The sequence below is a fragment of the Sceloporus undulatus genome, chromosome 1 (genome assembly GCF_019175285.1).
Source record: "Sceloporus undulatus isolate JIND9_A2432 ecotype Alabama chromosome 1, SceUnd_v1.1, whole genome shotgun sequence".
NCBI lineage: Eukaryota > Metazoa > Chordata > Lepidosauria > Squamata > Phrynosomatidae > Sceloporus > Sceloporus undulatus.
This window is the reverse complement of record NC_056522.1, coordinates 315,080,878-315,094,112: the sequence shown is the minus strand read 5'-3', so window position 1 is coordinate 315,094,112 and position 13,235 is coordinate 315,080,878. Positions and strand designations below refer to the sequence as shown.

The window sequence follows — 13,235 nt, the reverse complement described above, 5'->3', positions numbered from 1 at the left end:
TTTCTTACAGAGACTGCAGGGCTGACACCACCACAAGGCTTTAGATATGCCTCTTATGAGGTGACCATCCCAAGGAAACTGGCTCCCAGATATGGACAACACCAACACAGAGAGGTTAGCTACTTTTTGCAGATTGAAGGGAAAGGTCACTTTCTATACCTGAAGCAGAAATGGGGATTAGTCCCTAAACACTTTCCTGTCTTCACCTACAATAAGGATGGGGAACTCCAGGTGGACTATCCATTCGTCAGGGACGACTGCTTTTACCAAGGTGTTGTGCAGGGCAAGCCTTCTTCTTTGGTCACAATCAGTACTTGTTCAGGAGGACTCAGGGGTATCTTGCAATTAAAAAATAAGACATATGAAATTGAGCCTGTGCAAATATCCAGTACCTTTCAACATGTGGTGTATCGCTTGGAAAAGAAAGAAGGTGCTGTCCGTATGATGTGTGGGCTGACAGAAGAAGAGCAAAAACGTCAACAATCCATGATGCAGAACACAGAGAATGGAGTGGCAAAACATGATTCCAGTGAAAACTGGTCGACACAAACTAAATTTGTGAAGGTGGCTGTTGTAGTGGAGCATGAACTATTTGTGAAGTTTGACAAAAATGATACACTTACTGCTCTACAAGTTCTGGATGTTGTGCACACTGCAAATTCATTGTATGACCCACTTCCTCTTCAGTTGTCTATAGCTGGACTTGAGATCTGGTCCATAAAGAATCTCATAAAAATTTCTGACACCATAAATGGCACACTATTGTCATTCACACATTGGAGAAGAGACTCCCTTGCTCAACGTCTAGAGAATGATGTTGGTCACTTATTTGTATATAAGACCTTTGGAACTATGCTTGGATTGGCATACCTAGGAACAATTTGTGATAAGAATTGGGGATCTGCTGTTGAATCCTATGAGACTTCCAGTTTGTTTCATTTTTTCTAACACATTTGCTCATCAGTTAGGACATGTTCTTGGTATGAAACATGATAAGAAATACTGTAGTTGTGATCGAGATAACTGTATTATGGCTGCAGTTCAGGCACCCACCGATCAATTTAGCAACTGCAGTTATAATTATTATTTTAAACTAACTAATTATTATTGTTTGTTAATTCCACCAGACCCTGAAAAAATGTATAAAATAAAATATTGTGGCAACAAGGTGGTGGAAAAAGGTGAGGAATGTGACTGTGGCTCAAAAGCTGAATGTGAGTTGGATCCATGTTGCCAATCTAATTGTACTCTCCATTCTAGTGCCAATTGTGCTTTTGGACAATGCTGTGCCAACTGCCAGTATCTCCCAGCTGGATCCATTTGCAGAAAGGAAAATAGCATCTGTGATCTGCCTGAATATTGCAGTGGAACTTCAGTGTGGTGTCCTAAAGATGTTTATGTGCAAGATGGTACCCCATGCAGTGATTTTACTTTTTGTTATCATGGAAACTGCACTACTCACAATGAGCAGTGTAAAAGGATATTTGGCAGCAAAGCAAGAGCTGCTTCAGAGAATTGCTTCAGAGAGGTTAATGCTCAAGGTGATCGGTTTGGTAACTGTGGATACAGACATGGAAAGTATAATAAATGTAATGCTGAGAATATCCTGTGTGGCCGACTCCAGTGTGATAATGTGGATGAGATACCGTCTTTGGAGGAATACAACACCGTAATTCAGTCCCCCATTGGCAATGGTCAATGTTGGGGTACAGCCTACCACAGTGGAATGGAGATTTCTGACATTGGAGCAGTGAGAGATGGCACTTCTTGTGGCACTGATGTTATGTGTATTGATGGGAAATGTGTGAATGTCTCCCTCTTAATGTATGACTGCAATGTCACAAAGTGCAACAATCGAGGACTATGCAACACTCACAGACATTGCCATTGTGATTATGGTTGGGCCCCTCCTAACTGTCTCTATAAAGGGTATGGTGGCAGCACAGATAGTGGGCCTGCTCCATCACGGAAGCGCACCACAAAATTTAGCAGAACAGGAATTATTATAGGATTAATATATATCTTTTCCTTTATCGCTTTTTGGACTGTTATGATTGTCTATCATTCAAGAAGGGACTGATGCATCAGCTTAGATGGCAGAGGACAATATTCAGTCCACCATAATTAAAATAGCAAAAGAGGCTATCGCAGCAGCACCCAGTAACCAATGTGTCACATGTGTACACAGAAAATAATAGGCAGGATTCTGCGGTGGCAACAAAGTAGTGGAAAATGGAAAAAATGTGATACTGGGTCACAACCATAGGGTGAGTTGGATCCATTTTGTTAATCTAATGGTACTTAGATGCCACCTGTGGTTTCAGCCAGTGCTGTATCCTTGTCAGTATCTTCTACTTCAGTCCACGAGTAGAGAAAAGACTAGGGTTTGTGATCTTCCTGAGTGCTGCTGTAGAACGTCAGAGTAAAGTCCTGAAGATGGTACCCCAAAGATGATGCACAGTGTTATCATGGAAGTTTCTATACTAACAATAAGCAGAGTAGAATGATAATTGGAAAGAAAGCCACTGTTGATTCAGAAGGTTTCTTCAAAGTAATGAATGCTCACATGGGCTACTGTGCCCCAACCATGGCATTTATTAAAAATATGGAATCCTGAGAATGTCTTGTGTGGCTAAATCCCATGTAAACTTGTTTAGAAGTAAAATGCTTTGATGGAATGTAGCATTATAATTCAAGCAACCACTGGCAATAATGAACAATGCTGGGATATAGTGGAATGGAGACAGATAATATTGGGGCAGTGAAATGTGGCACTCCCTGTGGCACTGACATATGCATTGATAGGCAATGTGTGAAGGTGTCCCTCTGAAAATCTGAACCTGATCTCAAAAAGTATCATAATCAGGGAATATGCAATACCTGAAAAGATTGGTATTGTGATTATGGATGGACCTCTTCTGAGTAAGTGAAGACAGTTCACTGGAGGCAGAATTGACATTAGGCCCCTTCTGCTACGGAAGAGTGGTACCTTTGTGGTAATTACTGCAGGAACTGTGTTGGTCCTTTCTACTGCTGTTGTATGTCTGGCCTCTTTCTATGCTACGAGAATCAACTGAGTTATCATTTTGAAGAGTAAGTCTAAAACTCCATCCAACAGCATGCAATGGGAGGCAAGTCCACAATAAATCACAGAACTGAAGTATGTATGAAGTACAAAAATTGCAGAATGGAAATAAGGGATAGTGTTAAGCAAAAATACTGTATGCGTATATTTGCATTTGCAAGCTTATTTTTATAGCTTCTTTTTATGGAATTTATTTACTAAGAAGTTTGGTTTATTATAGTTTTGGGTTTCTCAGCAGGGAAGAAACTCTGCTATTTGTTGACGCTGTCTATTCTTCAATCTAAATGTCTCACACTAGCCTACTTGGAAGAATCAACTGGCCCCTCTGAAGTGGAAAACAAAAGACTCTGAACAATAGGCCAGTTCCTATACAAGAGCCTTTACCTGGAGACTCTTATGTAAACCATTGTGTGCTGCCAGAGTAACTGAGATTCTATCTTCAAGGTGCGCTGGGTGTATCAGGATAAGATTGCAACTAAATCTTTTAATATAAAGTTACACCATCATAGTGATTCTGTGCCCGTGAAGCAGTGCAGTTGTCCTCCACTACTGAAAATGAACGTGAAGCAGTGCAGTTGTAAAAAAGAATACTGATAACTAGAGAAGCAAACAATAAGAATATCAAACCCACAAAAATGGCTTTATGGCAAACAACTAAGGCAAAAAACAAAACAAAAAAAAATTACCATTTTAATTGTAATAAACACAAGGCAGGACTTACCCAGTGAAAACAAACTGCATGTAGCCATATCAAACTCAACAGAGGTGGATCTCTACTTAAAATTCCAACAGTACAGATTTCTTTTGAATAAAACCAAATGGAACACCAGTGCATTAACTGAGTTCAGACTACATTTGTTGGGAAATATAGCAATCAGGAGAAAATAATCCATCTGCTTCAGTTTTAAATCAGTAATGATGGCCCATATACAATGAATCTTTGGAAAAGTAATTTCTATATGTCCTGGTAATGAAGGTAACTATAAATAAGCAATAATTCTCCACAAATGCACTGCTTAGGTTGCAGTAAAGGTCATAATAATCAAATTGGCCCATCTTATTTGAATGGATACCTTTGGTTCCTTTAGCTTATATGCTGATATATGGCAGTTTGAATTTTTTAAAAATGCAAACATAAAATATGGCCTGTAGAATAAATACGATAAACCCATTTCTCCACAGGGCTGTCTGCTGGTGGATGATTACATCCTTCTACTCCATTAGATCTTCACTAAATTTTTTGATTTATTTTTCATTAAAAATAAAATTTATATCCATACAAATAAACAAGAGATCATTAAAAAACAAAATAGAAATACTATAACTAAATAGCATATACAATAATGTTAGTAATCAAAATGAAAGAAAAACAGAGGGCCAGTAAAGGCAGAAATGGGGGTGTGGGAAATCTTGCTATTCTCCAAATTCTGAGTAAAGTCCATAAAAATGTTCAAACAATATATTTTAATTTTTTTCCTGTTCAAGCTCCTAAGTATACCAACAGTTAGTTAAGTATTTGCAGTTTTAAGGGTTTCAGGTACAATTCAGAATTTACATATTTCCACAATTACAATCTATAACACACAGGAGGAAAAAAGGCTAGGTTATTTTTGTCTTGATATTATTTCAGCTGGAAAGGACTATATCCCATATTTCTCTAAATCATTCTGTATGACTAGAGGGGTTTATTGCTTTCCTGTCTGGTGTAATACACATTTTTGCATACATGTTGTAAGCCTACAGGTTCCACACTTCTTCATAGCACATTAGAGTGATTTAGGATTTGCTGGAAAATTGTATTCTCTCACCATTGGAATTAAATTTAGAAGTGATTTCCAAAAATAATTCACTAGATCTGCATGGAGAGGGGCTTGTTCTCTGGCACAAATCAGAGTTAAATTATGATTATAGTTGGTATGATGTAAAATACTATTGATAAGTTTTCTTTTTAAAAAAATTGTGTTGAACAAAAGTTAGCAGCTATGTTATTAAATATCTGGAAGTACCTTTGTTTATACATAAGTGATTTATTTGTCTTATGCATTTTTGGTAACAAATATGTGTTTGTTCCATTATGTAATGCATCAGTAAAGCTAATATTTCACTAATCAGATTCTAAGTTGTCTGATTTCTTACCTAACTTTTGAATTTAGGTTTATCTTGTAGTTGCTGATATTAACCAGATGTACACTTATTACATGACAGACTTGATAAAGCTGAAAAACTGGAGAAGATTATCCTTTCATAAGTATTGTTAGTTCATCATTCAAAACTGTGTTGTGATCAATGACCAAGTTACTATATTTAGAAAGACAATATTGTAATTTCCTACCTCTCAAAGTACTTTTTCTGTCCAGCAAACTGACAAGAGAAGCAGGGAGGCTGAAGTCCAGATATGCTTTGGCATGTCTTTGCAAGTCTTCAAAGTAACAAATATAGAACTGTGCAAGGATGACGTGAGAAGGAAAAGGAAAAAGAGAAAAAGCTAACATCTCACCCTTAGCTGACACACCTACAGGCATAATATTGCCTTAATGTTATTGTAGTAAAGAATTATGTATCACCTTTCAAGACTGATAGATTTATTATAGCCTAGGATTTTATGGCCATGAAAGCTTGTGACACTTCCTCAGATGCATGCAGTACAGTACTGAACTTCTTGTTTGTGTGGGGGACTTAGCTTTTCCTTTCTTTTCTTTTGCATTTATGTACCCTCAGAATGAAAGTCCATTCCAGATCAGAGACAACTGGAACCATCTTTGCAACAACCAGCAAATCAAGAACAAATTAGCTTGATTTGTTTTCTGGACAGCTTTCAACCCTGCTCTCCACATATTATTCTTTGTAGTGTTATTTTTGTGTGCTTTCAAGTTGCTTCCAATGTATGGCAGCCCTAAAGTGAACCTATCACAGGGGTTTCTTGGCAAGATTTGTTCAGAGTGAGTTTACCTTTGCTTTCCTCTGAAGCATAGACTGTGACTCGCCCAAGGTCACTCAGTGGGTTTCCATGGCTGATCAGTGATTCAAACTATGGTCTCCCAGAGTCATAGTCCAATGCTCAAACCATTTCACCACACTGGATCTCAAGGTCTAGCTCTTTAAGATGATGCATTGTTCATATGCATGATCTTAAATTTTATGTAGATTTCAAAGAGTCTGTCTGTTCTGTTCTGAGGATGGTGATAAGAAAAGAAACAGGAAAAGGAAGAAGAAAGACAATCCAGTGCATAAAGTACATGTACACACAATTGGCATTCTTTCCTTGTGGATCAGAGCTAGATGGGTCTTCTTCATCTAACCTTGTATCAGTCAAAACATGTCCAGAAAGGAGTGCATACTTCCTTTCTCACTATTTCATTTATTGTGTAGTTTCTGGATGAGGTAGTAAGACAGAAAGCTGGATTTGCAGAAGTCGCCCATTGGTAGGGAACTCTTAAGAAAACAAAAAAGCAAGAAGGCAGCCTTTGCACTCCAGCTGGACATTACTACATCCAAGGGTACTAAAAGAACTGACAGAAGTAATCTCAGAACCACTGGCAATAATCTTTGAGAACTCCTGGAGAACAGAGAAGTCCCAGCAGACTGGAGGAGGCAAATGAGGTCCCCATCTTCAAAAAGGGAAAAAAGAGGACCCAAACAATTGCCACCTTGTTAGCTTGACGTCAATACCAGGAAAAATTCCAGAGTAGAACTTAAAACCTAGAATGTGTGAAAATTTAGAAGGGCCTGCCATAATCGCAAAAAGTCAACATGGATTTCTCAAAGTTAACTGTATAAAGAAATGGATGTCTGGAATATTAATGGGAGCTGAACATTTATGGAAATTGAATGTATTTTCTATGAGTTTGTCTTTTATTTTTGGAAAACTGATAATATATATATATATATAAACAAGTCATGCCAGACCCAGCCATCTCTCTCTCTCTCTCTCCCACACACACACACACACACAATTACTAGCCTGGTAGATAGAGGGAATCCTGTAAATGTAGCATATCTTGATTTCAGTAAGGGCTTCGACAAGGTTCCCCCCCCCCCCCCAATATTCTTTTAGACAAGGCTGCTGTTAGGTGGATTTGTTATTGGTTGACCTGACAAACCCAGAGTGTGCTCACCAATGGCTCATCTTTATCCTGGAAAGAAGTGACTAGAGTGGTGCTACAGGGTCTGTCCTGAGCCCAGTTCTATTCAACATCTTTATCAATAACTTGAATGACGTATAGAGGGCTGCTTATGAAATCTGTAGATGACACCAAATTAGGAGGGGTAGCCAACACTACAGAGGACAGGATGAAAATTAAAAATGACCTTAATAGTTTAAAAAGCTGAACCAAAACTAACAAATAATATTTCAACAGGGGGAAATGTATGGTACTAAACTTAGGCAGAGGAAATGAAATGCACAGATATAGGATGGGTGGCACGTGGTTTAATAACAGTACACGTGAAAAGGATCTAGGAGTCCTAGTTGACCACAAGTTGAACACGAGTCAACAGTGTGAGGCGGCAGCTAAAAAAAGCCAATGTGGTTCTGTACTGCATCAACAGAAGTATACTGTCTAGATGGAGGGAAGCAATAGTACCATTCTATTCTACTTTGGTCAGGGCTCATCTGGAATACTGTGTCCAGTTCTGAGCACCACAATTCAAAAAGGATGTTGACAAGCTGTCTAGAGGAGAACAACTAAAATGATGAAGGGCCTGGAAACCATGCCCTATGAAGAGTGACTCAGGGAGCTGGGTATATTTAGACTGGAGAAGAGAAGGTTAATAGGTGATATGATTGCCTTGTTTAAATATCTGAAGGAATGTTATATTGTGGATGGAGCAAGCTTGTTTTCTCCAGTTCGAGAGAGTAAGACTTGGAGCAGTGGATGCAAACTAGAGGAAAAGATATTGCACCTCAACATTAGGAAGAACTTCCTGAAAGTAAAAGCTGTTCAACAATGGGACACATTCCCTCAGAGTGTGATAGAGTCTCTTTCTTTGGAGATTTTAAACAGAGTCTGGATGACCGTCAGAGGTGCTTTGACTGTGGACCTTACCACACGGGGGCTTTTTGAGCGTCAGTTCGCATTGGCCGATTCGTATTCGCGTCATATCATATCATTCATCCACACTCGCGCTCTCTGAATACGCTTTGCCGATTCGTATTCACGTCATATCGTATCGTTCATCCACACCTGGGCGGCCTTCCGGATCGAGGTCTTGCGCATCGGCCAATGCGTATTCACGCAAAGCGAGGCCAGTGCAGATTGTATCACCACACCAGCCCAATACAATGTGTGTTCACTGATGTGCATCGGCAGCTTTGCGCATGCTCTGTGGGGCTCTGAATGGGGCGTAACATTTTTAACTTCGGGGGGTGAAGAATGAGGTCACTGTTTAGCGCGGTATATCGCGAGATTTGCTGCCTTTAGCCACTTACGAAAGGGGTATGCACCATCTGTATATGTGTGTGTGTGTGTGTGTATATATATATATATGCACACACATAAATACATACCTACATACTTATATATATATATATATACACATAGTGGTACAGCCAAAAGTGTGATGCCTTTTTTATGTGTACACACACATTTGTCTGTATGAGAGTTTTTATATATGTGTGTGTGTGTGTGTGTGTGTGTGTGTGTGTGTGTGTGTTTAGATTGTAAGCCTGAGGGCAGGGAACCGTCCAATTAAAAAGATTGTATGTACAACGCTGTGTAAATTTACAGCTTTATAAATAAAGGTTAATTTTATATATATACACACACACACACACACACACAAGAACACACTGTGCCACAGCCAAAAGTGTGATGCCTTATTTATATGTGTACACACACATCTGTCTGCTTGAGTGTTTATATAAGGGTGTGTGTGTGTGTGTGTATATATATATCTGTATGCACACACACACACTTATAGTGTTACTGCCAAAAGTGTGAAGCCGTATTTAGATGTGTACATACACAGCTGTCTCTGTGTGTGTGTGTATACACATACATATACATAAGCACACTCACGCATACACACACACACACACACATATATATATACACACACACAAACTGTGGAACAGTTGAAAATGTAATGCTGCATGTATATGCTGGCACACACATCTTTGTGTGTGTGTGTGTGTATGTGTATACACATACACACACACATACATATACACACACACACACAAACTGTGGAGCAGCTGAAAGTGTAATGCTGCATGTATATGCTTGCACACACAACTTTGTGGGTGTGGGTGTGGGTGTGTGGGTGTGGGTGTGTGTATATATATATATATTTATATATATATATATACACACATACATATACATATACACACACGCATCTATATATATACACAGACACACACACACACACACACACACACACACACACACACAAACTGTGGAGCAGCCGAAAGTGTAATGCTGCATGTATATGCTTGCACACACATCTTTGTGTGTGTGTGTATATACATATACACATACACACACACATACATATACACACACACACACAAACTGTGGAGCAGCTGAAAGTGTAATGCTGCATGTATATGCTTGCACACACAACTTTGTGGGTGTGGGTGTGGGTGTGTGGGTGTGGGTGTGTGTGTATATATATATATATATATAGTATATATACACACATACATATACATATACACACACGCATCTATATATATATACACAGACACACACACACACACACACACACACACACACACACACAAACTGTGGAGCAGCCGAAAGTGTAATGCTGCATGTATATGCTTGCACACACATCTTTGTGTGTGTGTGTGTGTATATACATATACATATACACACACGCATACACACACACACACACACAAACTGTGGAGCAGCTGAAAGTGTAATGCTGCATGTATATGCTTGCACACACATCTTTGTGTGTGTGTGTGTGTGTGTACACACACACACACACATATACATATACATTCCCCCCTCCCCGGACACAAAAGGTTTCTGCTTTATCTCGTTCAGTGGAAATAACGCTCCCCAGCCCCAGCGGTTGTGCTAAAAGGGGAAAGGGCCACTGGAAGGAGAAGGGGGAAATTCCAGCGCAGCATCATGGGAGATTTGTAACCGGTGGTTTTCGGGAGAACCAGCGGATTGGATGTACACACCAGCCAAAGCAGCAGAGGTTCCGCACTGGCCATCAATGCGGATCCAGCCAATCCCCTAATTTTGCGGACTCGGAAAACAGAGGAGCCAGCTGCCTTCAGTTTGGAACCCAGCCGTGAATACGCATTGGCCAAAGCATATTCACGTTATATCGCATTGGTCAATGCGTATTCAGAGCTCACAGGTGTGGAACTCCAATGCTATATAACGCGAATACACATCAGCCAATGCAAACTGACACTCAAAAAGCCCCCGTGTGGTAAGGTCCCACGTGTTCCTGAATGGCAGGGGGGTTGGACTAGATGGTCCTTGAGGTCTCTTCCAACTCTATGATTCTACGATTCTACTACAAGGATGAAAAAATGGATCACATGCAGCGTCCAAAGGTCATTTTGAGACACCCAGGGCCTGCAACCTGCAGTATTATCCCCCCCCCCCAATTTTTGGTAAAAAAAACAACTACCACTTTCCCATGGGATGTTATTTCTCTTTACCATCTGATTGCCAAGAAGCTAACTCAGTACTGAACCAGGACATGTTGTCAGTAATTAGTTGGATGAGAGCAAACAAACGGAGTTAATCCAGACAAGACAGAGGTGTTCCTTGTCATCTAAAAAGCAGATTAGGGAAGAAGGATTCAGCCTATGCTGAACAATGTTACATCTCACCTGAAATCTCAGACTCAGAGTAGGGGTGCTCTCCTGGATTCAACCCTGACCGTGGATACCCAGATTTCAGTACTGGCCAGACAGCATTCACACAGTTAACACCACCAGTGTGCCAACTACACTCATTCCTTGAGAATTCAGATCTGGCTGTGGTAACACATGCCTCAATTATATCTCATTTGAACTTCAGTAATGCACGCTATATGGGGCTACCTTTGGAAACTGTTTGGAAACTTCAGTGGGTCCAATATGCTGTGGCCAGAATGCTGACTGCGGCCAGTCACAGGAAGCATATAACTCCTGTTTGTTTGTTTCTGGACATAGTTCAAAGTACTATACAGCTTAGGCCCAGGCAATCTAAAAGACCCTATGTCCCTATACAAACCCGCCAGAGTCTTAAGATCCTGAGGGAAGAGTTTTCTCCTGGTCCTGCCTCCATCACAGGCCTGTCTGTGGGAACACTGTAGAGAGCCTCCTCAGGAGCTGATTCCAACCTGTGGAATTTGTTTTTTTGGAAGGTTAGGCTGATCCCCTTTCTGTTTTCATTTTACTGGTAAGCGAAGGCCTTTTTGTTTAAATAGTCTTTTAATGAGTAACTGCTTGCAGTTTTTGTGGGCCATGTGTGCTCTGTTTTTAACTTTGTTATGCTTTTAAATGATTTTACACTTTATAAAATGTAATGGTTTTAATGCAATTATTTATTGAATTGTGTTTTAATTTTTATTGTCAAGTTTTTATTTATGCTTGTTTTTCACTTTTGGAAGTCACTTTGGATCCCACATTGGAAGAAAGGCATCATTATCACCACCACCATCATTAGAAGTATGGAGGGTTTTTGCCTGGCCTGTCCCCCCCCCCAAGAATCATAGAGTTGGAAGAGACCTCAAGGGCCTCCCAGTCCAACCCCCTGCCATGCAGGAAGACACAATCAAAGCACCCCCAATAGATGGTCATCCAGTCTTAGTTTTAAAAAGGGTTTTCTTGGATCTAAAATTGTTTGGGATAATGTGATGAAATATCCCTATATACACTGTGGAGGTATGGGGCCATTCGGGGCCTTCTTAAGAAAAGAAAAATAAGATGTAGAATGCAGCAGAGGTGTGTGACCCATGAAATGGATTTTTGCTGGAGCATAATCACCTTTTCAAATTTTGGACAAGGGGAATTATTTATTCAGTGTTGCAGCAAACCACCTAGGATCAGACTTAGCTTTCTCTTACTTTTCATAGCTTTCCCTCATTTTCACCATCAAAAACATTCAATGCCCAATAAAGACACTGTGTTTAGGGCTGGCTTCTATAGTTTTTGTTGGTTTCCATACCTTTCGCAGTTTCTGATGAACCTTTGGCTCATTCTTGGAGGTCTGATGTCCAACTAGCCACACTGGATGCCAGTTGCTGTGGAGGCATCATGAGCAATCCTGGATAGAGGGAAAGATCAAGCAACTGGATTCAACTAGAAGAGGGGTTTTTTGAAAGCATAGTTGAAAAAGTACTTTTTTAAGAGAAAAAACTTAATTTGGAATAAGCTCAGAATCTCACATTGTACAAAAGTACATGAAGTGTAAGTGCAGCCCCAATACTTTTCTGTACTCCTCAAGCCCATCCAACACTCCAAAAGCCCCCAGATCCCACAAATTTAAGAATGTGTGTGAGCAGGCGGGGGGAGACACACACATCAAAATGGTCAATCACATTCTTGAAGTAAAGGAAATGCCCTCTAACCTCCCAGTATCCCCAACCCAATCTGGTTAGAAATCAAACAAAACAATCAAACAAATCAGAAAGTACAATCCCTAAGTTACTACATTGGCCAAATATCTGATGGCATGTTCTACTGTGAGTACATGAGGGTGAAATATTGTCCCCATACCAGTTGGTTAACTCTGGGACAGAGGGTGGCAGTAGCATACATTTGGAGGGTCTATACCAATCATCGATAAGCAGTAACCCACCAATTCTACACCAGAGGATGATCAGCATTTGACACCTGCTCTGTCCTTTGCATCCAATGCCCTTAGCTAGGCACTCATCTTGAATCAAGGGGAAAGGATTGTACTTTTAAAAAGAGTACCAAGGCTAATCTTCATAAGAGCGTCCCATCAAAAATATCTTTTCTTACTGTAGCTCTTTCAGCCAGATACTTCTGAAGCCCCTTTTTGTTCTCACCCAGCCACTGTTGTTCTGTTCTATTCTTGATCATCCAAGCTCCGCCCCCATTCCAAAGAAAGCCCCATTGGCTGTTGCTATGTACAGAATCCTCCTCTACTAATTCCCATAAAGCCATATCCCAACTTTGCTTCTCTCTTGTCAGTGTGTTTGCCTTTCTACAGTAAGATTCCAGAGG

At 40.1% G+C, this 13,235-nt stretch overlaps 1 protein-coding gene across 1 annotated transcript; it reads left to right on the top strand.

Annotated features, from left to right (window-relative positions):
* Positions 1–444: 444 nt before the first annotated feature.
* On the top strand, positions 445–2,080 carry LOC121926698 (disintegrin and metalloproteinase domain-containing protein 20-like). Its single transcript, XM_042459884.1, is given in 2 exon segments — positions 445–930; positions 932–2,080. Coding segments are annotated over 2 exon segments (1,635 nt in total).
* Positions 2,081–13,235: the final 11,155 nt, after the last annotated feature.